Source organism: Atractosteus spatula, chromosome 2, assembly GCF_055471065.1.
Source record: "Atractosteus spatula isolate fAtrSpa1 chromosome 2, fAtrSpa1.hap1, whole genome shotgun sequence".
NCBI lineage: Eukaryota > Metazoa > Chordata > Actinopteri > Semionotiformes > Lepisosteidae > Atractosteus > Atractosteus spatula.
In genome coordinates, this window is record NC_142707.1 from 74,675,445 (window position 1) to 74,700,399 (window position 24,955).

General features: G+C 36.9%; 1 protein-coding gene across 1 annotated transcript in view; it reads left to right on the forward strand.

The window, feature by feature from the left end:
* lama2 (laminin, alpha 2) overlaps positions 1-24,955 on the forward strand; it is a 203,039-nt gene that overhangs the window by 113,295 nt on the left and 64,789 nt on the right. The window contains exons 16-24 of the mRNA XM_088909270.1: positions 5,140-5,253; positions 7,014-7,141; positions 8,361-8,447; positions 16,296-16,507; positions 17,855-17,961; positions 18,428-18,706; positions 22,514-22,694; positions 23,150-23,286; positions 24,532-24,768. Coding sequence (XP_088765396.1) covers positions 5,140-5,253; positions 7,014-7,141; positions 8,361-8,447; positions 16,296-16,507; positions 17,855-17,961; positions 18,428-18,706; positions 22,514-22,694; positions 23,150-23,286; positions 24,532-24,768 — 1,482 coding nt within the window. The remainder of the gene's footprint in view (positions 1-5,139; positions 5,254-7,013; positions 7,142-8,360; positions 8,448-16,295; positions 16,508-17,854; positions 17,962-18,427; positions 18,707-22,513; positions 22,695-23,149; positions 23,287-24,531; positions 24,769-24,955) is intronic.

Sequence of the window (24,955 nt, forward strand, 5' to 3'; positions counted from 1 at the left end):
TTTAATTTCGTAGAACATTAATTATACCCAGCAAGAGGGAAAAAAATGGGACCGGGTACAGTAAGTGGAAGAACAATATTAAAGGTACACATGGTATAATAATGGCAGCACGAGTACAGTATTTCTTTCTCAAAGATCAGATTTAAATGCTTTTTAATTGAGTGAATAAGATCCTATACACCCTTACAGTAATATGCAAAGCAATTATGTGTTTTATTTTAATTTGTAAAGTAATTCAACTTGTGAAATTAAGTTGATCTCAAACAAATCATTCACTTTTGTTAGAGTGTCTTTGGTTTAAAAGATTATATATATATATAATTTACTAATATGGAATAAACAATGATTTTATGTTAAGTTGTTCCCAGTAGTGTTGTGTTTAGTTTTAGGTACATTTTATTATATCAGGACAATGACTTGCTCAGTTAATGAAAAAGGCTTGACTGCTAATTATAGGTTTAATGTACAGTACAAATAGCCTAGCTTTTTTTTCTTAAGTGAAATGAAATTGACCACAAATATTTTTGGTTGTAATTCATGTGTATTTCAGTTCTTCACAATGATACATAAGATGGTTATAAATGTAGAAGAATGGGAATATTTGTAAATGGTTCATAAATAAGAAATAAGCCAAAACTGTATTGGAAAGAATAGCATCGGTTGCATTTAATGCATCACAGTATATATATATACTGTACACTGAGCATCAAGAGAAACTGACAGTATCATTGATATATGTGTGCATATTATATAAAATAATATAATAAAATTATACAATAATAATAATTCATATTATATAAATGTAGTGCAAATAATGAGGATTTTGTATATTGCCAAAGTTTGTTGATGTCGTTTGAGTGACTTTGTTTCAGAAGCACTGCAGTAAATAACCTCTTTAGTGAGAAAGGTGATTGGGCACAGGTGATGAGGTGATGTAAGCTGTCATGCTTGGTGAAAATCAAGAAGGAAACACAGAAAGAAACTAACAGCCTATCATTAAAAAAAAAACAATGTCATTGTTGGAGCAACACTTCCAGTGAACCTGTCATTTACGATGAATCGAGATTGTGTGTAGATCATGTTTATTAGCAGGCCTGACGTTCCTCGGCAAATGTGGTGCAGACACGCAGAAAAATAAGTTAATTCTTGTGTACAACAAACCAGTTGATGAGAGGGTCCTGAAAAAGAGTATTGGCCTGGGCAGGGAGGTTTAGTTGCTACACTATAGAACTGTGGTGATTGACCACGACCTAAAGAAACTACATTAACTAAGTCCTGAGACCTTGGTGCCCTTCCTGCGATCTTCTCTGACACATTCCAACAGCCCAACGCACATGTCCATATTGTAACAGTATAACAGCTTTCGTGCGAGATGAGACTGCGATTGTTATGCCACGGATGTCTACTGCGTTGAATAGGCACTCAGACTGAGACCAGTGAAAAGGCATGGGCTTGTCCAGGCTCTATGAGAGCTGGAATCCTCTCAGATAGCATCTGCAACAAGATGCAAAGCATGCTGTATGTCATAGATGGGTGGCTGGTATAACTTTTCATCGTGAGCATACACAATATTTCTCAGTGATTTTCACAATACACCCCTTGCTGATCCTCCCTGCCGGTGACAATGTTTATCAGGGTGAAGAATTTGCTATGTCACATCCGTTCAATGAAAGGTCAGTGTCCCAGCGACAAAACCGATTAGAATTCTCCCAAAAATAACTTTGCAAATTTGTGGCGGGCTATCTGGGTGGCTCAGCCATGGAAGACATTTATTTAGGATGCAGGTTGAGCCCTGTGATTCAGATGTTGTCTGGTCTGTGTCGTTAGGTAACTCTGACTCCTTCAGCAGTGGGGTTAGGGGGATCGAATGTGCCAAAGTATCCTCAAGTTGAACATACAGTATAAGAACAACCTGCCTGCAACCTGCCAGTAGCCTGTGAGCTTCCAATATCACTACTGAGGGATGCATTGGCCAACCATTTAGTCTGACCCTGCCATGAGACACTGTGGTAGCAGTAAACAAAATGAAACCTCTTCCCATTGTGTTGAATTACAAATGATGTCATAATAATAATAATTGCTTACACTTTAATTGCTTATAATTGCTTTTCTGGACACTCCACTCAAAGCACTTTACAGGTAATGGGGACTCCCCTCCCCCACCACCAATGTGCAGCCCCACCTGGATGATGCGACGGCAGCCATAATGTGCCAGAATGCTCACCACACACAAGCTATCAGTGGGGAGGAGAGCAGAGTAATGAAGCCAATTCATAGAGGGGGATTATTAGGAGGCCATGATTGGTAAGGGCCAATGGGAATTTGGCCAGGACGCCGGGGTTACACCCCTACTCTTTTCGAGAAACACCGTGGGATTTTTAATGACCACAGAGAGTCAGGACCTCGGTTTTACGTCTCCTCCAAAGGACGACGCCTGTTTACAGTATAGTGTCCCCGCCACTGTACTGGGGCATTAGGACCCACATGGACCGCAGGGTGAGCGCCCCCTGCTGACCCCCCTAACACCTCTTCCAGCAGCAACCTTAGTTTTTCCCAGGAGGTCTCCCATCCAGGTACTGACCAGGCTCACACCTGCTTAGCTTCAGTGGGTTGCCAGTTGTGAGATGTATACATATTTTATTAAAACAACATATTGTTGGCATTTCCTTTTCAGTTTCTGTTGGCATTTAACTTCTTCTACACTCAATACTTGTTTGAGTATTTTCACTTGCATTTACAAGAAATGTGTATAATGGGACATAACTGGAAGGGGGTGAACATACTGTATACTATAGGCATTATTATTGAACAGTAATCACAATTAAAATATATTCATAACCATTTTCATTAAAATATTTTTGGTTGATTGTGTAAAACGAATGGAATTAAATAAGGGAATGTTCATCTTGTCTGTTTGAATATTTGTAGTTTACTACAGACCTCCAGTAGGTACTTGAAAATTGCAGAGAATCGGTTACAACATGACTGGACATTTTTTTCCAAACATGTACAGTATGTAATGTAGTGTAAAGAAGTAATTTTGTATAAAGAATAGCTGCCTATTTTTGATCCAAGATGCACTTCCTTGCAATTCCTAGTTGTGCCCATGTATATTTGATTGTTGAGCAAAGTATGTTAATCCTTTACATATGCAGTAGCAGACAAAGGTATTTGGGTAGTTACAAAACCATAAGGAAAGTGATTTTTTAAAATTCCAATTGTTTCATTGAAGGATCTTAAAATTAAGTTTAATTTTTTTTTTAAATTATACTTCAACAAAACATATTTGGACACCCTTGCTTATTTCACACAGTATATTATTAATAGTGTGTTACTATTAGATACAATTCTGAATTTTGTGCTATGCTTTGACATGCACTACAGCAGGCAGTGATTTTTTGTACTTTGCAGCCAGTTCCACTATCTTTTTGGAGATTTTCCCTGCTCTTCAATCCATATTTTTTAGTTCTACAGTCGATTTTGGTTTTCTGCTTGCAGTAGCAGCTTTCATGTCAATCCACAACATCTCACTGGAATTCAAGTCTAGGGACGGAGATGGCCTATCTAAATCAGTAATCTTTTTTTTCAGACATTTCTTTGTAGCCTTCATGGAAAAGGTTAGGGTCATCATCTTTCTGGGAAACAAACTTCCATCCAATAAGATTTCTAGTACTTGGTAGCACATGAGAATGTAAAATGTACAGAGAAGCCTTCATTTATGATTCTACAACACAAAGGAAGAAAAACAAGACCATTGAATTCCACAACCAAAATTCCCAAAACACAGAGCATGAAGAAGTTTTCTTTAATTTATTTTCAGATTTCTTTGAAATCATGTTTCCTGGTAAAATCTAAAAAAAGTTGTGTTAAAGTACAGTTTTGTTTTTGTCTGACCTTTAAGTTTTTTTTGCAAAGGTCTATATCTTACCTTTTTTAATCAAATGGTCAAACTTTCATACAATCGTTGCTTGTGCATTTCTGGCTCTTCCTCTCCCTTGTCCAAAGTGAATTTTTGACAGTAATCTGAGAATCTTGCCAGGCTACTCAGATGATGATTTTTCAGAAACCTTGCTCATTAAAAATATTTTGTCTGTAGCTTTATTTATCAGGTTTTCTTGCTGTCTGTGCTGTGCAGTACTAGAGTTTCACTCTGTGTATTCCATTAGACCAGAAATCATTCAGATATTTCTCGAATGTACAGACAACTTTAATATACCCTACTATAATAATATACTCTTCTCTGTAACAACAAATTATGTTTACATTATTTTTTGAGCATATCATTGTCTGTATCATCTGTTACTAATACATTTCTGTTGCATCATCAGTGGTCCATCAAATAAGTATTGTTTTAGCATCAACAGGAGTTGATGTGTGTGACTTGAGACAAATATTTTTCATTAACTAAGGATTTCATCAACTTGGTTCCAGGTAGCTACAAATTGACATAGTTTAATTATTTCTGAAAATCATTTCCTACTAATACTGTTCATATCTTAACATGTTTGATACAGTATATAGTAAATGTGCTGTGATTCATTTTCACTCTGTAGTCTCCTAAATCGACCAGAAGAGTCTTTTTTTTAATCTGTTTGCATTTTCTTAGACTGCAAGACAGTAAAAGAAGTGTACAACAAAACATTAAAGGGAATATTAATGTGGCCCTTTTATTTCAGAGTGACATAGAGAAAAGTCGAATCTTGTATTGAATAACTTATTCATCCCACACAAAAAATATTGACTCTGTGCATTTAATTATAATTTCTCTCATTCTGTCATTTTTTCATTTTTTAAAAATGTATATTTTTTCTGATGAGTTTTTTTAATCCAATGTACATTATTCTTATTCTATTACTTATACTTGCTGGAACAAAGCAAAAATAAAATGTATATTGTTCTTACAGAATAATAGATCATTCCTAACTATAAGGCTACATTAAGCTTTAACTGTTAGCTTTATAAACCAAACGTTGATACCAATATCCAATAGACTTAAAAGTAATGTTTTATTTAACAACTTAAACAGATATGTTTGTATTTCAACAGTCATCACAGATAAAGTCCATAAATTCTAATCTCATTCACCTGTTACAGCACGTGAAACCATTTTTTCATCAGTGATTCTTTCCTTTTTCCTAGTTATGCGCTGCTGGTTTTCGGCGGGTTAACAGTACAGTGTACAAGGGGCTTTGTGAACCCTGCCAGTGCTTTGGTCACTCAGATCACTGTGATGATTTCACTGGCAAGTGTCTGGTAAGTCTAATTCAATGACCACTCCACTCTTTGTATTAAATCAGTAATGCTGTTTTTAGTCATATTTAACTTTGAAGATATTATCAAAAATATGTAGTTTTGACCTGTTTTGCTTGATAATTACAGCTTTTTTGATGTATGTAGCTGATGTTTAGAAAGGCCAGCTTTTTTTATTTTTGCCAGTACAGATTACTCAAATAGTTTTAGTCAGAAAGGTAAGGAGTTGTTAAAAATTGTCTATATTGAAGACCAAGACCTAATGAGAGTGTTTACAAAAGAAAAACATTTTCTCATAGGTTCTGATCATGCACACAACAGCCATTGTTCTGAATTTTTTTTTTGTCTCAAGTTGTAGCGACTTCTTCAGGAGGCTTTTGTTTATGTCACAATTTATTTGTCTTCAGAAAAGCTAAGCCTGTTCAGTCCAACCCTGACAGCTGGTACAGCCAAGAATGATTTTTTCCCCTGTTTGCCTCTAGGCTGAATCAAGCCTGTCAACAAACTATGTCCAGTCTGTAGACAAGTGAAATCTGCACCGAAGTTGATTAGTTGTACTTTCTTCCATCTCCTTCAAACAGGGATTCTAGTGCATTTGTAATGTAGCTCCACAACACGTCCCGAAGAGTACAAACAGTTCTATCACCACACATCTTGTATTATTTTAAATGACTGAAAAGACACATAGCACCATCTGTAAGCAACACCTTACTCCAAGCCTGTACCCAATGTAAAAATTTACCAAGATTGGCAAGTGGTAAAGTTCTTGCAGTCACACGCCAGATATCATCCCTCCCTTTAAGATATATTCAGTGCTAATAAAACCATTAATGATTTATTTTACGAAAGGTAAGAAACAGTTTAAAAAGCAATTAGCTATAGAGGAACAGGCAGGCATTCAGTACAGTCTGCCAAGTAGAGGCAGTAATAAAACCGACATCCCTGGCTCTGGCCAATCCCATCACAACACTTAACATTTTTTTTTCAGTAATCAAGAAATCTTCTACATGTGGGTAATTATGCTGAATAGACATCTGCAATTAACTCAAGAGCGTTTAAGATTTATTAGGCCTGACGAGGCATGTAGCTTAAAAAAACATTTCTCATTTCATTAGCACTGCATTAGCAGAGGTTGGGTTGATGCCAATTCGTGTAAAAATGCATTACTTTTAATTTAGTGACACCGCCTCTCACAATCTCACACTGATTTAGTATTCCTAGTCTAATTTTATGATTTTATGGAAATTAGATGTATAGAATTACATTATGTAAAATATTGGTTGAATATTGCATTTGTATTAAATTTGCATTACATTTGAGAAATCCCTTTATGCTCACTTTATGTACACTAAATTGACAAAACTTTTAAAAGTTTTTTGAGGCAAAGTAAAAGTCATTTAAAAGATCTTCAACTCAATTTACTGCCATTTTACTGCCTTGTTAATAGATTCGTTTTTGCTTCTCTCAGTTTATCTTTGAAACCTTTCATTCAAATGAAATATTTGTTATTTGTTAGCAGGTTTTGATAAGTATAAAACATTTAACAAAGTAACTAACGCCTAAATTAAGACAATCAGGGCGATAATCAGCGCCACCATCTTGTACCGTGGCCAAGAGAAACATAACAACAGTAAAGAGTCCATAAGTAAAAGGTGTCTACTGAATCCGGTGAATCGATCAACATGAATACTGTCTTACTAGACATTGTTGTTAGATAGAGGTCTCCACAGTACAGTGCCAGAAACTTTCACATGTATCCATAGGGCTGCAAAGACCACACTACTGGCCCATTCTGTAGTATCTGCAAACCTGGATTTTATGGTGATCCTACAGTGGGAACAACCAATGACTGTCGTCCCTGTGCTTGTCCACTGCAGAGCCCTTCAAATAAGTAAGTTTCCAAGTTATACTGTGGAATTGGAAATGTCCTTTCAGCTAAACAACCCCTTGTCTTGCCTGTTGGAGTTCACTTTGGCATTGTATCTCTATTGTCTATATTACCAGCAAGGTGTTAATTATTAACCAATTTTTATTTTGTTTATTAATCAATCTACTTTTTCTGACTTTTATTATACTTTTAGAATAACCAAAGTACAAAATTAACCATTTGTTTTATTTAAGAATCTGTAAAACATAGGAAAATCCTTTATAGATGACATAGTGTATAACTGAAAAGGTTTTGAAAGTCAATCATCTTAGTGCAGTATACTGTAAAAGTGGTTACTTTCTCACAGGAAATAAACAAATTTCAGCTGTGAAGTCTTCGCTATATTAATTTTCCTACCAAAGCATCTAAAAAAAAACAGTACTTTATGTACTGCTAGTGATAGTCTTATTTTCCAATGTTCCTATTTAACAATGCACTTTCTCATTTCAGGAGGAGTAACATTTTCATTTAGTCTGTATTTCTTCATTATTTCATATATGACAATGAGGAGGATGGTTATTCCTGTTATTTCAAAGTGTTGTTTTATTCTTCCAAATGATATGTATTACCTTTTAAACAATGCCTGAAGAGTAGATTTTACAGGTGTGTTTGTTGCACTTTAGTTAAACATGAGAAGGTTTCTTACAATGTTGTTGAAGTTTATCAAGAGTTAGAGGCATACAGTATGTAATCTACAAACAACGTTGTTTGTTAAATCTCAGGAGTTGCTTCAAATAAAAACCATAGCCGCCGTGTCTGCAGCAGTCTGTGACATGCTGCTAGGTGACTTCTAAGCCCTCAAAAAACAATTGCTCCACCAAGGCACTTAATATGGCGAATAATCCCTGACTGACAAAACTGACCGCCAGGCCCTCAGGGAAGCAGCTGAGTATTCCTGTTGTATCTGGGGCTACAGAGTGACAGGCTAAAGAAAGCCCTGTAACAGCATTCCACTGGGATACTGCCATCCAACTCACTATATCCAGTGTCGTCAGAAATAGCTAGCAATGATTCCAGTGTCTTTCGCTTGCAACCTGATCTCCAGTCTATCCCTGGGACCAGTAAGACTCCTCTTGTCCTTTTTACACAGTGATGTTCCTCTTACAGAGCAAGCAGCTATGAAATTAATATATTTATCCCTGCTTTTGTTCCTTGCTCCTGTTTTTGCACAAAACCATCAAAGTTTCAGTCCCACATGCTTTTTGGACACAAAAGGAGAGCTGATATGTGACCAATGTCAAACTGGATACACAGGGCCACGCTGTGACAGGTAAGTGCCCAGTCTTGCTCATTGGTATATATTAATATCGAATTTTCTATAATATTAATGTATTATTAATATTAATATTATAAATATTAATAATGCATTTTCTCATGACGTTTTGATGTGCACAACTTCCAAAATAAACTAATTTCTTTCAAGTTAGTTATTTGCAATGTTGACCTGTTCTTTTTCCTTAGGAAAGCAAGTAAATAATAAAATAAGATTCAATACATACTTTGACATTTTAAATTAAAAAGAACACTTAAAATTTACAGTACAGACTACAGTATATATTTATTGATACAATCCACAGCACAACAATTATACTGTATCTACTTAGTCATACTGTGTAGTGTTTCTTGTAGTGTAATAATTTTCTGCATACTGTAGTTTAACTGCTTTCCAGTGTCTAGTTTTGAGTGTGAAAACCCAAATATTTGAGCGTAAACCTAGATCCTACAAAATTATACATATTTTCATAAGAACTGAATGATTTATTACATAGATATGGGTATGACACTTCAAGAAAATGAAACAAATGTAAAGACTTGAATTAAATTTATTTTTAGGTCAGTAGGATATAGACAAAGAGTACGGTTTGTTATCAGATTATGTGGGAACTGCTGGCATTGACTTTGTGGCATGTAACACCTCTGGTTTTCAGTGTGTTGGCTATGTGCTTGAAGCTCTTTCAGTCTTTGTTTTAATAATAATATCACAGGGCATTACCAATTGTTTGTCAAAAATGTTAATAACATTGTGGAAACCTGAGCCAGTGAAATAAATGCTGGGATGCAAGGAGCTAATCTGTTTAATATTTATGAGTATTTGCATTGCCAAGTAATTTATTTCTGGCCCACAAGGAAAATCGATCATTTGATTTTACTGCTATAGTTCTGCCTAAAGCTTCCAATATAATTTTCATCAGAAAATAATTAGTTTGTGTCCTTTTGCCATAGTGTTTCCAGGAGAGGTGCCTTTGCCAGTCCTCGGGTTTTATAAGAGCAGATGAAGTCATGCTGTAGAGGGGTGTGATCTCAGTGTACCACATACTGTATGGAAAGGAAAGGAAGTGGGTTCTGATCAGTTCCTAGATCTCTGTTGCAGATGGAAACAAGTCATAGCACAAATGCTTTCCTACTGGTTTATGTCCCAGGTTAGATGCTATCCTAACAGATCTTGATTGGCTGGCATAGAACAGATCAATATAAACTTTTTTAATCTTTAATTTAAATTGTATTTGTTACATTTGGACAAAGAAAGTAGTAAATATACAACAGAAAATTCAAGCAGTGAAGGGGGCAGTGACTAAACAAAATTAGTGCAGATTTCAGGTATCATAATTTTATAGACAAACGTTACTTGACATACTGCATAGCATTATAGTAACAAATGTCTGAAAAATGAAAATACTGGGATAAATATGATTGTCATTTTTTGTGAGTGTAATAGTGGGAGTAATAAATAGATCTCTGAACAGGTTTCTTTGGAGATTTAACATGCATATCCCATGTGTGAGAGTCTAGGCCATCCAGTAAAGGAATATAAACTACTTTTGACAATAAGCAGGGCAGGAAGAAATAGATTCTTAATCCAAAGAGTGATGAAGTCCATCCATACTATGTGAGAGCATTTGTCTAAAGTGCTATCCATGAATGGAAGACTCAAAATGTTTATTGATTGCAACCACATTTTTAAGTAAAGTTGAAATCTGAAATCACATTGGATACATGCTTCACATTGCTACGATTTCCATTATAAATGTATCTGTACTGTATATAGCTTACGCATCTTTTTGTGTATCTTTCTAGTAGTCTGTAATTTGAGAATATTGATTATTTATAAAAAAATCTCCAGCAATAAGATTTGCTTTATGTTATTGCAAAATGAAGACATCATTTGGAGATTATAATCAATTAACCTAAAAATTATCACTCATGTTCCTCAATCTGATTGATTCTACTCTTCATGTGCCAGTGTCTTTCAATTATAATATAACAGTGTTTGAAAATTAAGTTGGAAATGATTTTCTGAAAAGAAGAGCAAAATATAGAATACATTAAAAATTAAAAGTGTTGTTTCCACAAGGCAAAGTGCTTTAACACTGTAATCTTATGGTTTATTATTTCATGCTCATTTGCAAGATTGTCACACGGATTAATAATTATGTAAATATTGTCATGCGCTTGTTACAGAGTGCTTCAATCAAATGTCTGTATACTGCAGCACCCTAAAGTGAGCCCAACTAAACAATGAGTGATGAATATTTTAGGTTATTTCAACAACAAAAAAAATATATCCGCTTCATGGCATGTTTAAATGTAGTCTGATAATATTTGTCTTTAATTTAGTAAATATCGTGTTTGAAAAATGTTTTTATTTCATTTTTATATTACCTTTTGTCTGCGCCTTGGGCAGTTGACACATGTTCACCATGCAAAAAAATATAACTTCTTGTCATATTTCATATTTTGTTTAGTGAAGTATCAGCTAAAGAAGACTGTCCTAGCTAAATTCAATTTCCATGGATAACAGTGTAAAGGATTAGGTTAATACAGTTTTTCATTCTATGGGGCCACATAACAAAACATTGCACACAAACATAAAAAGCTGAAAAGAATAAGAATTTTGGATTTCTCTCATGCAAATGATTAACTTGGCCGCATCAGAGGGAGGTGGCTTCCTTTTTTTAATGTTGCCAGCTTGCTGGACTCTTTGAGATCAAAGTTGTGCCTGAGGCACATATTGCTGGCTTGCTCTGTAATACTAATCTGAAAAAATTCAGAAGAACTGGTTGAAAATTCCTTTATAAAGGTGGGCTTGATGATGATTATAATAGATAGGGACCAAAGATGAGAGAATACACTGGGTTCTGTAATCAGAAATAGGTGGAAAAACAAATTTCACCAGACAAGGGGTAGGTGATCACAAAGGTACCACCTATTTACTGCACAATGAACAAGTTGTTGATAGAGAGACAAGGAGAAGAGGATAGTCTAGCACTGGGACACGTTTGTGGTATTAGTAACAGAGCTATGAAGTCACCAGGGGAGTGCATATCTTAGAATGTAAATTAAAAACTGTGGGTCCTTTACAGCTTGCTGTCATCTACCCAGACTGGTGACTTCCCAGAGCTAAAGAACAGATGTATGGCCAGTCAAATTAATTGCAGTTGTCATGGTCTTTATTTCAAATAAGAACATTAGTATTTTGCATCTAGGAATTTGTAAAACATTTTTAGAAAATAAGGAGCAGAACTTCAGTTGTTAGAGTTTTTTAAATACTGCTAAAACATACGCACATTTTTTAAATCCTATTGAAGATAATAGGTACGAAGCTTTTAGCTCCTGTTTTGAAGCAGTGGGATTTGTCATGGGTTACAGACAGGCAAAAGAAAACATATAAAGGTGAACCAAGAATATACAGTATAATGTATTAGCATTGCAGCACTAAATGCAAGTTATTCACTGAGGTTCAGGAGGGATAACAACTGCAAGTGAGTCTCACACAGCTGTTGCAAATCACCATCATCACAGACATTAGCTACAGTATATGCAGTAATTCACACAAGCACATCCCTTCCTGGGGGGTGGAGTGGTGGCTCTGTGGCTTAAGATCTGCGCCTATGGCTGGCAGGTTGCTGGTTCAAATCCTGTGGCTGGCAGAGGAATTCTCCTCTGTTGGGCCCCTGAGCAAGGCCCTTAACCCCAGCTGCTCCAGGGGTGCTGTATAAATGGCTGACCCTGCTCTCTGACCCCAAGCTTCTCTCTCCCTGTCTGTGTGTCTCATAGAGAGCAAGTTGGGGTATGCGAAAAGACAAATTCCTAATGCAAGAAATTGTATATGGCTAATAAAGTGATCTTATCTTATCTTCAAATTCTCATTCTCAATCTCAAGTGTCCCTCCTTCACCCCATCTCCACCTTGCAGCTGCCCCCTGGTCCACACCTCTCTGAATGGGCTTCATGCCTCCTCATCTTATGTCCAGGAGGCTACCCATTAACCAAACGGGTTAAGCCAAACCTATCGTATCAAATAAGCATCCAATTCCTGGATGTTGTTATTCCTCGTGAAATGTGCCTTAAGGTGGAATTATTATATTGATGCACCAAGTGGAGGTAAAATGTAACGAGGTTAGAGGTATGCAACCTCATTTGGATGCGCCATACTGGTACTTGGTTCTTAGTTGATCTCAGCAGTTAAGCTGTGTGAAAAGCCCTTCAAGTCAGAATGTGTTTTTAGGATTGTGCATTGATCCACTGGAAGAACTGCTGCAAAGAATGTTCTCATAGTAGACTGAGATCATGTTGGTGGTGTTTCTACTAGCAATTTGCACTGGTACCCCAGAGTCCTGAATGATACTAGCTTGAAGTTTCTCTGGTAAATGCCTGAAAGCTGGACTGGCCTTGAAATGGATTGTGATAGATGGTGAAGTTCAGTCTTGCACAGGAGACTGGAGGACCTTTACTACATTCTGAAAACTCAACACTGTTTCATACAGTACATAAAATACCTATTTCACACAGCAGCCAAGCTGGTGTTACCAGCTACACTACCTTACTACTGGTAAACACGTTCGATATGTCTACTGGTGAATCTCAGTAGTCCTAGAAAATGGTTGCTTATTAATTTCACAGTCGAGATTTTTAATTCAAATTAACACATCTGATTCTAGCTGTTGTTCTAACTGCCAGGCTAATTTATCCAGTAGAACATGAAACATAAGCAATGCCTGGAAACATTTCACTAAGCTGAAGCATTATGTCCAAAAATGCGTAGATTCTTTAGGAATCAGTTTAAAACCTTCATTACAATCTCACTGTTTACAAGACCTAAGACAGTTCTTATGACTGTTCTGCCCATGTGTCTGTTATCAGTTTAAGCTTTTGTTGTTATAAGTTATCTTTAATTTATCTCTGTGTTTTTGTGCTTTACAGTAGAGTTTTATTTAATCTCTGCTTTGACGTATATGTATTTTATGTACATTTTTACTTGTAAATTTATTTGTACATTTTTACAAATGTACATTTGTACATTTTGGGGGATGTCTATTCCTGTCTAGGAATGGTAAGAATCCACTTATTTATAATGGAGACTAGCACTTGGTTTTAAATATCACTGCTCGTCAGTGTTGGCAAGGATAGTCTTATCCTGTCTACCTCAGTTGGCTCTGTAGTTGGGAGTCAGGTTATTGAGAACAGAAATAAATCAGTTTGCACAGTGGAGTTAAGAATAGGCTGTTAAGCAATGTTTTACTTGAACTACTATGCTGTACATGGTTATAATCTGTGCTTTCAGTCTGTTGTTAGTGATATTTTTCATTGTTACTGTAAATTTTATTGTACTGATGGGGGAATACATAGGTATGAATTATTAAACCATATTAATTACTTCTTGCCGTTTCACAATGCTGAAGGGACTGGAAAAATCCAAAGCTTTTTATTTCATCAAAGTTAGCTGCCCAAGTTAGCTGTTGTTATTAGGGCTCATCAGCACAACATAGTTAACTTTAACTAGTCAAAAGGCCACATACAGTACATCAAGAATGATCATACTTCACAATATATTTAAAGGCTGAAAATAAATTCATCCCTAAAACTAATAAGACCAGGTCTAGGAAACAATGACCTAAATGGTTTAATAAAGAGATTAAGAAAAAAATATCAGAAGGAAGAACACTATAAAGGCTTTTTAAAATGGTTCAAAAATCAAAAATATAAAAAGAGCTTCTTGAATGTCTTGTATCTTGATATTGAAATGATAATCACATGTTAAACAAACTTTACAGACTTCTTTAATCGGACTCTAGGCTACTCTGTCACACGAAAACAGCCCTAGTCAAGGTTGTTAATGATTTTCTAATAGCTTCAGACTCAAGAGCTCTCTGTCTTACTTCTGTTGAACTTCAGTGTCACATTTGATATTGTGAATCATAATGTTCTTCTTACTCTGCTGGAGAGTGTACTCACCATTTCTAGTACTGCCCTTAGCTGCTTTATCTCCTTGATTGAAAACATTTTGTCTCTATTGGTAGGTTCAAGCCAGCCCCTGGCCTTGCCCTGCTCTGGTATCCCCTTTTCCATTGAAAGAAAATTATTTTTATTATAGAGAAAAATGTAACTCCTCTAAATTGTTCAGTATAATAGTGTGGATTTAGACTGTTACGCCGATGGGGCTAAGACTTGGAAGTGGCTCTGAGCTCCTGAATTGTGTAGCTGATGTTAAAGGAGTGCAACAAAACGTTCTTTACGTAATGATAAGACTGAAGTCATGCTACTAGGCTGTCTGCATCAGACACTAAAATTAAAAAGTCGAATTATGCCAATAGGTGGTTCTGAAACTGAGTTTTCTACTGAAAAGAAATCCAGGAGTTAATTTTTTCTATAGTTTTTGAGTCACTTATCCAGCACCTGACCAGTCTTCCTTTTATTTTCAACTGTTTAGTTATTGGGTTTGGCGAGGATCGAGACAGGAACACAGGCTCTTGCTAAATGAGAACACGGCGCTTTTTTAATAATCGGACGTGCGTCCGGCACAGAGAGCATCCCCAAAGTTGCCCCACGGAGAGAAATTGAACTGAATTGAGAAAGAGAGGCAAACAGGGTACAACACACTGGGTACAGTTAGACTGTCATAGGGTGGTAATTGGTACATGTATAAAAGGGGTGCAAAACCAGGGAAACTATTGACATAAGTCCGGGCGATCTCGCAACCGTGTACAGCGGTTCCACGATGGGTCAGCTGCACTGGCCAGCGGCTCTCCTAGTCCCCGCCCTGGCCACCACTACCCTCGTCCGGCCCCTCGCCGCGCACCTCAGCCGGGCGCTCTTTGGCCGCAACGCCAGGCGAGGGCGCTACATTATGTTCAAAGTACAGTACATTACAGTTACTTTTTTTATGAAAGGTGCTATATAAAACACAAAAATAAAAAATCTTGACAGATCATTTAGTTAGAAGACATGCTTTTCCACAGTATTTTCATTAGTTCAGTTCATTGCCTTAGCACTTTCATGAAGGACCAAATAAAATTACAGACACGTTAGTATTGTTTCAATCCACTAAATCATTTCTACATAAGACCAGACACAGACAGATCAAAATCATTAAAATCATTAGCATATTCAATTAATAAATCTCTGGCCCCTGACAATATGTTTTCTGCACATAATGAAATGATTTTTTTCTCCATTTATTTTCATGCAGATGTGAAACCGATTGTAGCTGAGTATTGCAGAATCCATTTAACAGGAAAAATATGAGTTAGATCGCAAAGATTTTTTAGTGTTTTTTAAAATAAATAAGGAGAAAACAGGATCAAAATGATAAGAGAGTCATCTTAAGAAAAAGACATAGCTGGTCAGATTAATCAACTTCTGTATTTGTACAATTCATGTTTTTATATTTTGGCTCTTTTTTCCCTTCCGAATTATAATGTACAAATAACTTATGCTTTTGTTTCCAAAAGGGAGCACAAAGTAATTTTAGTTTTTGGCTACACATAATAAAATTTGCACAGATGGGTAATACTACAATGTTTTAATAACGAACATGGTCCTTTGACACTTAAAAAAACAAAACTGGCAATTGTTTTCAGTAACATATGGTAAACAATTCAGGCACTGCTTTGAAAAAAAACATTTTAATTTTGCAAAATCTGGTAGAGAGAATACTATTGTTTAACTGTTTTACCACCATTAGGAATTTGTTTACTATGTCCTGTCCGTAGTCAATTACTAATGCTGTGATTTTTTTATTTAATTTTTTTCCTCCTGTCATACGCAACATCATTAAACATTAATTTTTTCCTCCCTTTTCTTTTTGTTTCTGTGCTTCTTGTTTCACTTTGAAACCTCAGGTGCTCCAGTGGTTACTATGGCCACCCAGACGAACCAGGAGGCTCCTGCCAGCCTTGCCCCTGCAATGGCAATCTGGATGTATCGGACGCGAGAAGCTGTGATCCCCTGACTGGTGCCTGTCTGACCTGCAGGGAGGGATTCGGCGGGGAGTATTGTGAGAGATGTTCTGAGGGATACTTTGGGGATGCTATTATAGCCAAAAACTGTCAAGGTGAGTATCTGTAAATGGACTCATTCGCCTTCAGCGCTGTAGAGTGGTGTGGAAAAGTACGTACTCCCCCTTACACCTTTCTTTTGATCCGGGCCTGATGTGCTGCCACACACCTTTTGACCAAAGTGCCAAAGATTCAGATTTTATATCCAGGTGGATTCTCTTCCCCATGATCTATTGGCATGTGTTTTGGTTCGCTTGATTCTACAGTCCCGATTGATTGAGATGGTGGAATTAAGGTTGCACTTACTTTTCACACAAAGATATAGAATGATTTTTTTTTGGCATTTTTAAAAAAAAAATGAATTATTTTTATTTATTGGCTGATTTTTTAAACAAGTATAATTTTGTCTGCTAATTGTCAAATGAGGTTAGTTTTGTTAACCGTTAGGACTTGGTGAGGACTAGTTCAGGTTAAATACAGTACAGGTACAGTATGTCTAAATATGCTAAACTATAAAATTTAAAGGGGGGTGTACTCACCCAGTGTACACTTGTATCATAAAGTGCTCTTCTTCCTCTAGAAAGAATATAATTGTTTACCTTAAAGCAGTTATATCTGACATCAGCTGGATTATCTTTTATTTGCTGGAAGTACTTACAGTACAGTAGTTACCTGAACTTCATTTCTGTTATTAACCTTGTAGAATAGTGAAGAACGTTGTTTCGTATATAGCCAATCAGTTTAAATGTTGTATATTATGGAAACTATCATTCACTGCAAAACCAGATTCCTTATCACCAAAATAGTGCTGAACTGTGCTGTTGTAGGTAACAAGCAGACATGGATTTATAATAATATAATATTAATATATAATATATATATTATATAATATTATTATAATGACAGATCCCATTAATTAAACTGCTTTACTATCACAAAAGTTGTTTCCTTTTCCTTTTCTGTTCTTTTTAAAAGATGCTTATATTTGGCTACAAGAGGAGAGAAATTGTTTTTTTTTTTCAAATATGAATTTAATATAAAGTGATTTATTCTATTAACAACATGGTGGATACTCGTATTACTTAGAGTACTCTTTCTACAATTATTTAGAGAAAAAAATATTTGTAGTTTAAAATGCAAGTAGTTCAACTAGTAAGGCTCTTTTTCAAAACTTTTCAAAGCAGGCGGAAAATCAAAGTTAGAAACTAACTTTACACAAAGGGAGAGAGAGAGAGCCCATACAGTGGTCTATTTATAGTGTAGAAATAATTACTTTTCAAAATCTGATGATAATTAATGTTTTAATTACTCAATGAATTATAAAAAAATATGTATTTTGATTGCCCTGTGCGGATGAATAGTTTTAGTTTAAAAAAAAATGTTTTTCCACTTTCACTTTGTAGCCTGTCAATGCCACAGCAATGGTTCAGTGTCTGAGATTTGCGACCCACAGACGGGGCAGTGCGAGTGCAGACAGCACGTGGTTGGGAGGCAGTGTGATGAGTGCATGGTGAGTTACAGTGGATTTATCCGCTACATTGTCATTAGAATAGATTAACTTTCCCTCACAGTGTGGGGATACATGTACCTAGCACATCCTCCAGTGTTTTAAAGGATGAAGAATAACTAGCACTTTAGTTTTAATCGTGATGACGAAATCATTGATTTCAGATGTGTTGCAAAACTGGTAGAAAATTTATATTTGGGCTAGACTTTAAATCAGAGCTTTACCAGCTGGAATATGGAAGGGTGAGAGGCATACTGGCTGTGAAGAAATAAACCATTTCAAATGACTGTACTGTACATGAATTACATAGAAAGATGTAAGAGGTGTAAAACCTTAAAAGCCAGGTAAAAGTTGGCCCAGAATGATCCTTTTCAATAAACATCTGAAAGACGAGAATTTTTTAAGTTTTTAATTTTCCTTCCCATGGTTTTACTGATTTGCCTTCTTTTCCACTCTGTAAACTGTGAAGCCCAACTGTTGGTGGGACCCCGAAAAGCTGGTTTGTATGCCCTGCAGCTGCAGCTCTGTGGGGTCCATGTCTTCGCGCTGTGATTTGATGGGGAGGTGTATCTGTAAGCCTGGCTTCGTTGGGAAGCGCTGTGATCTCAGGAGGCAGAGCTATGGGCGCAGGGAGACCCGCCGTCCCGTCCTCCAGGTGCCATTTGAACAGGCACAGCGCTGGGGGACGAGCAGGACAGGGGGGTGTCCGCGGGGGGCCTACCGGCCCTCCAGTCCCCCTGGCCAAGGGGTAATTACACCGCATGCGCGTGTTGGCTGAAGCAACCTGTGACATGACAGTGGGTGTTTGCATCCCTAAATGAGTTTGGTTTTGGTTTTTAACAGCTTGACTTGGATGTCATGAACACTAATGACTGAAACCCCCCCCCCAAAAAATCAACAAAATCAACTAAATTGCTTTTTTGTAAATATCAGCATGGGCAGAAATGATCTAAATATTATGAAGCATATTGATATAATAGGGGAGAGTTATAAAAGTCTGAAATAGGCAGGCTGTTCAATCAGTAACGATCAGGTCCTAACGCCAGCTTGCTATACAAGCAAATAATAAAGATGAATAGTTTCACTCCCTAAAGTCAGGGATTCTCATATTGTGCTGTGCAACTCTGATGATGGAGTATTAATCAAGACAAATATTTATTAACAATAATTATAACTATACAACACGCACAACTACTGTATAGAGAGATACAGTATGTACAGTGCAATAAGTAGGTTTCAGAGTCCAGCCTTATAACATAATTAACTAAAACACTTTAACAGGCCATAGAGAAGCTGCATCCTAATACCAAAATGTATCCCAACCAGTATTAAATCTCCCTCTCTAGACAGACGCTCACAAGTGAACAGGAAACAATTGCCCTAACCTATACAAAAGGCATCACTAAGCTGGGAGAGAAATTTTACTCTTCTGATTCCACAATACAGGAACTCAGAATTCCTCAACAAGTAAGGCAGAAAGCTCTCTTATATAATAAAGCTGAGAGTATGGTCATCTTTTCAGTGTTAAGATTTCCTGGACAGAATCCTGTTCTAAGTGTAATTGGAAATAGGTGCTCTGCCACAATACAGCTTTGGAGGAAGAGGGGGGATCTTTGATGATGATTAAATTCCTTCTTTGCTCCCTGTTCTTCCTAGTTTCTCTTTATGCTATAGTTCATTCCTATAGAGTAATAAAGTAACATATCTTAGTGACCTTACTAGGCAAGGCCAAGACACTGTTGAATGTTTATCGTTGAATATGGTGGTTTGAAAGATTGACGGTGAAATTAATTAGCCTGAATAAATTATTAGGATTGCTTTTGATCATCGGTGTCATCCTCCATGTTCACTTGCCTTCTGGCCCAGCTGCAGCAGGTAAATATAACAATACCCATCAGTCCAAACATTCGGAGTTAGGCGATCAGCCTGGGAAGTGCAAACGAATCCGGCTGAAATTTCCCGTGTCGCCCAGGAGCAAAAAGTATACATTCCTAGAAATTACTTAAAACTTAATATACACATGTAAAGAACTGCACTATGCACAGAGAAACTAATGGAGTGGAGAATAATGTAATCCATAGGCCTAATTCTTTACCATTGTATTCCTGAACAGCTAAAGCTCTTCTTGTATAGTAGACTGTAGACATGTTTTTTTAGTGTGAAGGCAGCCTACTGTGCTCTTCTTTTGCTAGAAAAGCTACACAATCGCGGAGGAGGTGTCTGTTGCTTGATAAATGAACTTCGGGTTCATGCATCTTAAATAACTGCCATGGCGCTTGGACAGCTTCCTGTTCGGTGTCTGCAGCACTGGATCATTCTGAAAGAAATGTCAGCTATCGGTCTGCATGCAAAGACTTTAGTGAATCTGGAGATTACAGTGAAAAATGAACAGTGTTATTGTCTCTGCAGTCTCCCTGTACAAGGTACAGATAGAAATGTTTAAATAGTTTGGCCTGTACATTTATGATTATTAAGCTGATTATTTTGAATATCCTGACCACATGCTTCTTTGAACATTATTCTGATCACAGTGCAAACAGACTTAAGCCCTGACTCTGTACCATATAAACATGACATTTTTACAAGAAATTCTATTCTAAAGGCATTCTTGCACTGATATAGATCTCAAGTAAATTTAATCATAACACTAAATGTCAGTATGTTCCATGACTGACATATTTGCCTAAGCAATTCTTATAACTGCATAATGGGACCACAAAATACCTTTAAGCACTTAATTTGTTAGGAACAGTTGGTCATGAGAAAAAGGGATAGGACCCTATGCAATGCAAGCCAGAGATTGAGGAGAGAAAACAAAGACTAAGTGGAACGGAAGCCGGGTTTTCTTAGCCAAGTCGGGTTGTCAATATTCGTGGTCGAGAGCAAGCGTGGCTCAAGAAGCCAGAAGCACGAGACGATGGGTTTCTTTAGACGGAGGAGTCACAGGAAGGGTAGCTCAATGAAGTAACTCAGTACTGAGTGTGGGTGTGCAGGTGAGTAGCCCTTAAGTAGTGGGTTGTCGGGAGACATGGTGCAGGGCGAGGGACGGGGTTGGATAATGAAGCTGTGTGTCGGCGTTTGCGGGAAATAGTCTGGGCTTGTGTCTGATTAGTGAGGTCCATGACAGAATTAAGTGAAAGCAGGTTTATATACAGTAGTGGTGCAATCAGAAAGTTATATAATGTACAGTGACTGAACACACTATTGTCTTTTATCACAAACCCCAATCAAAAGTAATCTTTAAGTGAACTAGAGTATAAATCAGTCCAGGAATAGTATAATAATAGTAGAATAAAAATTGTTAAAATGGAAAAGTAGAGAGCCAAGCTTGCAATAACGTGTTAGACAAAATCACTAAGAGACCTTATAATATTTTATTTATAAAGTACTGCTATTAACCTCTCTGTGTTAATGATCTCTGTGTTAATACCACTCTAGTCAAAAAGTTCAGTTTTTAATGAATTCTGCAGTTCTTACAACCACTTGTACGCTTTATTTATAATTATCCTACCATCAATATTAATAGTCCTGTTAATGCCTAAATTACTGTTGTGAAGCAGTCTTTAGGTGTTTCTCATTTCTCAATGCATGATTTTAATGACATCAGTGTTTTGGCATTGGGTTATAAGTCAAACCTAATGAAAATCACTATCATACTGTAACTGCAGTGAAATGTGGACAAATAAATTGTTTGCCACAGTCATAAATACATTTAAGTTTGTAAATTAGCTGGATGCACAGGAATTTTTGGGTTATAACAAAATCTATTTTAAACAGTAAACCACAACAGCCACTAAAGGGAAAGATCCATTGTTTGAGTGTACTGTATCCCAGTGCAATCTTTGTCTTCAAGTGTAAAAGATAATTATGAGGCACAGTTGGCTTCTTACATAATCAAATTCTTGCTGGACCATCTGTGATATGATTTGATTCTTCTGCCATTTATCAGTGTTTTTTGTGGCTTTATTTATGCGCTGCATGCTGCATGATATTGATGAAAATTACAGTTATAGTATTCAAGTTTTGTCACTGCTAGAGACACTATATTTAATTATTTTTGGAAATTACGTTTTTAAATAAAATAGTTAACATTTTATTGTTAACAAGAATATGTAATAATATAATTCAAATTCTTGATACTTATTGGGAGTTTAGCTTTACATCAGTGGGGACTTGGTTCTTCAGGAAAATCAATTATTCAGTCTCTATAGTATCTTAACTGATGCATATGAATAAAAAATGAAAAATCAATTCTTAATGTCAAACTACACACAATAGATACCAAGTCAATCCAAATATCTATATTCTAATTACTGTCAATTACTCCTCAGCCAATTTATCAATCCTGATTTTGTACTTTTTGAAAACCTATCATACAGTTTGAAATTGAACTCACTAGAATTCTTAGATTCTTCCGGTCAGGTTTTCGTTATCTTCTTCACCCTCTCTCCCCCTTTCTGGGATGTCACACAAAGAACTTCGAGATGCTACAAATAGCCCAGAACTGAATCTTTTAAACCCGGAGAGTGATTCAATGTTCTTGTGATTTTTCCAGCCCACTACCTTTGATCTGCAGCCCTCCAGGGGATGTGTACCCTGTAACTGCAACTCCTTCGGTTCCAAATCCTTTGACTGCGACGAGGGCGGTCAGTGTAGGTGCCAGCCAGGAGTGATGGGACAAAAATGTGATCGCTGTGCCACTGGGTACTACCACTTCCAGGAGGGAGGCTGTATACGTATGCATTTCTCTTTCATTCTCTGCTCGCAGGGGTTCATTAACAAAACATCAAAACATTACATGAATCTGGAAATGAACAAAGTGCTAGCTACAAAAAGTTATTTTCTAATGTGAAAACTTCTGGCAGACCTAGTATGCTCAGTTTCGAGCTTAAGCAAAGCAAACTTTCTTTGACTGTGCAACCGGTAGCTTAAGCATAGTACTGTACACCTGGTTCATGAACAAAACAGATCTTCTTGCATTCAATTTAGAAAATCCTCAATGTTTATCTTCGCCTGTGTGTGTGCTCTGTATTGACAAGTGCAATAATAGTCATGCCTTACAGTCAAGCCTCAGAAAGGAAATTTAATAAAGAAATGAAAGATGTTAAAGAAACAGAAGTCCTAGAACTGACATAGAGCTGTAATTTGTCCTCTTTTCGAGTAACATTTTGGCTTCCTTGCCTCCATACAGCATGCCAATGTCCCCATGTTGGTAACAACTGCGACTCAAACACTGGCCAGTGTATCTGTCCCCCAAACACTGTGGGTGAGAGGTGTGACAGGTGTGCTCCAAATTACTGGGGTCACGATATCGTCAGTGGGTGTAAAGTGAGTTTTTTTTACTTTCTTTTTCATATAGATATTTTTTCATAGCTTGTAAAAAAAAAGCTCAACATCACAGAGGAACCAGACAAGTTGATGGCCTATCACTTTTTCTGTCCTACCTCAAATGTTCATGTAAGGTTTTTAGCTGTCTTTTTTAGTTTTTTGTTCGGTTCAGAACAGTTTTCCCCTTTACTCACTGAAATAACAATTTGAATTAGCAAAAACTAAAAATACTGTAGCGCTCTCATGTTGACATGGGTATGCGCCCTTGCCACTGCCACCTCAGGTCGGCCCCCCACTGTTGGGGACTCGAACCCAGGCCTGCGGCGTCACTCAACAGGGACCTAGGCAATTGAGCTAAAGGGAGATCTCCCATCAGCCTGGCAGCTGCGATCCCTGCTATTCACAGGGAAGGGCGGTGACGTCACCGCGCTGGTAAACCGATTGCACAAACTGCAATTTTGGCCGTATGCGTTACAATACTATGTTTAAATGTTAACAGTAACATCTGAAGGCTGGACTAATGGATTTAAATTTATTTATGTAAGGAAGTGAGAGATGCCTTCTTTACAGTTCCTTCCTTTGCAGTTCTGCTGTTCTATTCTTATTACCTCATAAATTTTTATTTTTCACTATTTAATTGAGTTTTACTTTTAATAAAATCCAAACCTCTTCCTTTCAGTATTTTAATAGTTTAAAATCCAATGAATAATTGGAAGTTAATGTGCTAACAGCTAATGCAGAGTTTAATTCTTGATATAAATGCAAAGTTAAAAGGCCTTACCAGTTGATTGTTAATGAAAAGTTAATTAAACAGGTACAGGAATTTCCAAGGAAATATTTAAACAATTACCATGTCTGCCTGAAATGTATCAATATGTTAAAAGTCATTTTATTTTCCATGTCCGTTTCTTCCTAATTTATTATGTTTTTTTAACACACATAGAATATTAATACATTATAATAAATATGTTTTAATACTTATTAAATCCTGCTTCTTTACAGCAGTAAATACAAGCCAATAAATAACTGAGAAAATGTTTTTTTGCATTTTAATATAATGTTATTTTAAGTCTGATGTCTAAGTTTTCCTTTTTTACACACACAAAAAAAACAACATTCTGACAGATTATTAGAATATGTTTCCTTTTGTTGTAAAAAGCTTACATGGAAAAGCACCATCTGCACTACAAAGATTTGATATTATTTACATTAAATAGCATACGTTCCTCTTTGTTTCTTCCACAGCCTTGCAACTGTAACCTAGTGGGGTCCCTGACCCTGCAGTGCAACCCCGATACTGGCTGCTGCTTCTGTCGTGAGCAGTTCACTGGGGAGAAGTGCTCTGAGTGCAGGCTGGGCTACAGAGATTTCCCACAGTGCATGGCCTGCGACTGCTCCATGGCCGGCACAGCTCCTCAGACCTGCGACGCGGAAATGGAATTGTGCTCTTGTACCGACAGGACTGGCCAGTGCAGCTGCAAGGTACCGTACAGTACGTAACATGGCTTGGTGGCACCGAGCCTGTTGATAGATGTGACGTCACCGGCTAGAAATGTAGACGGTGTCGAATTCTCCCATGGCAACTGACCCCGTCTTTTGGTGTAGCAGAGTTCTCTTCTGTCTAGAAAGTGACCTTGAGTGGCCTGGAACCCCAGACAGTTCTATCCAC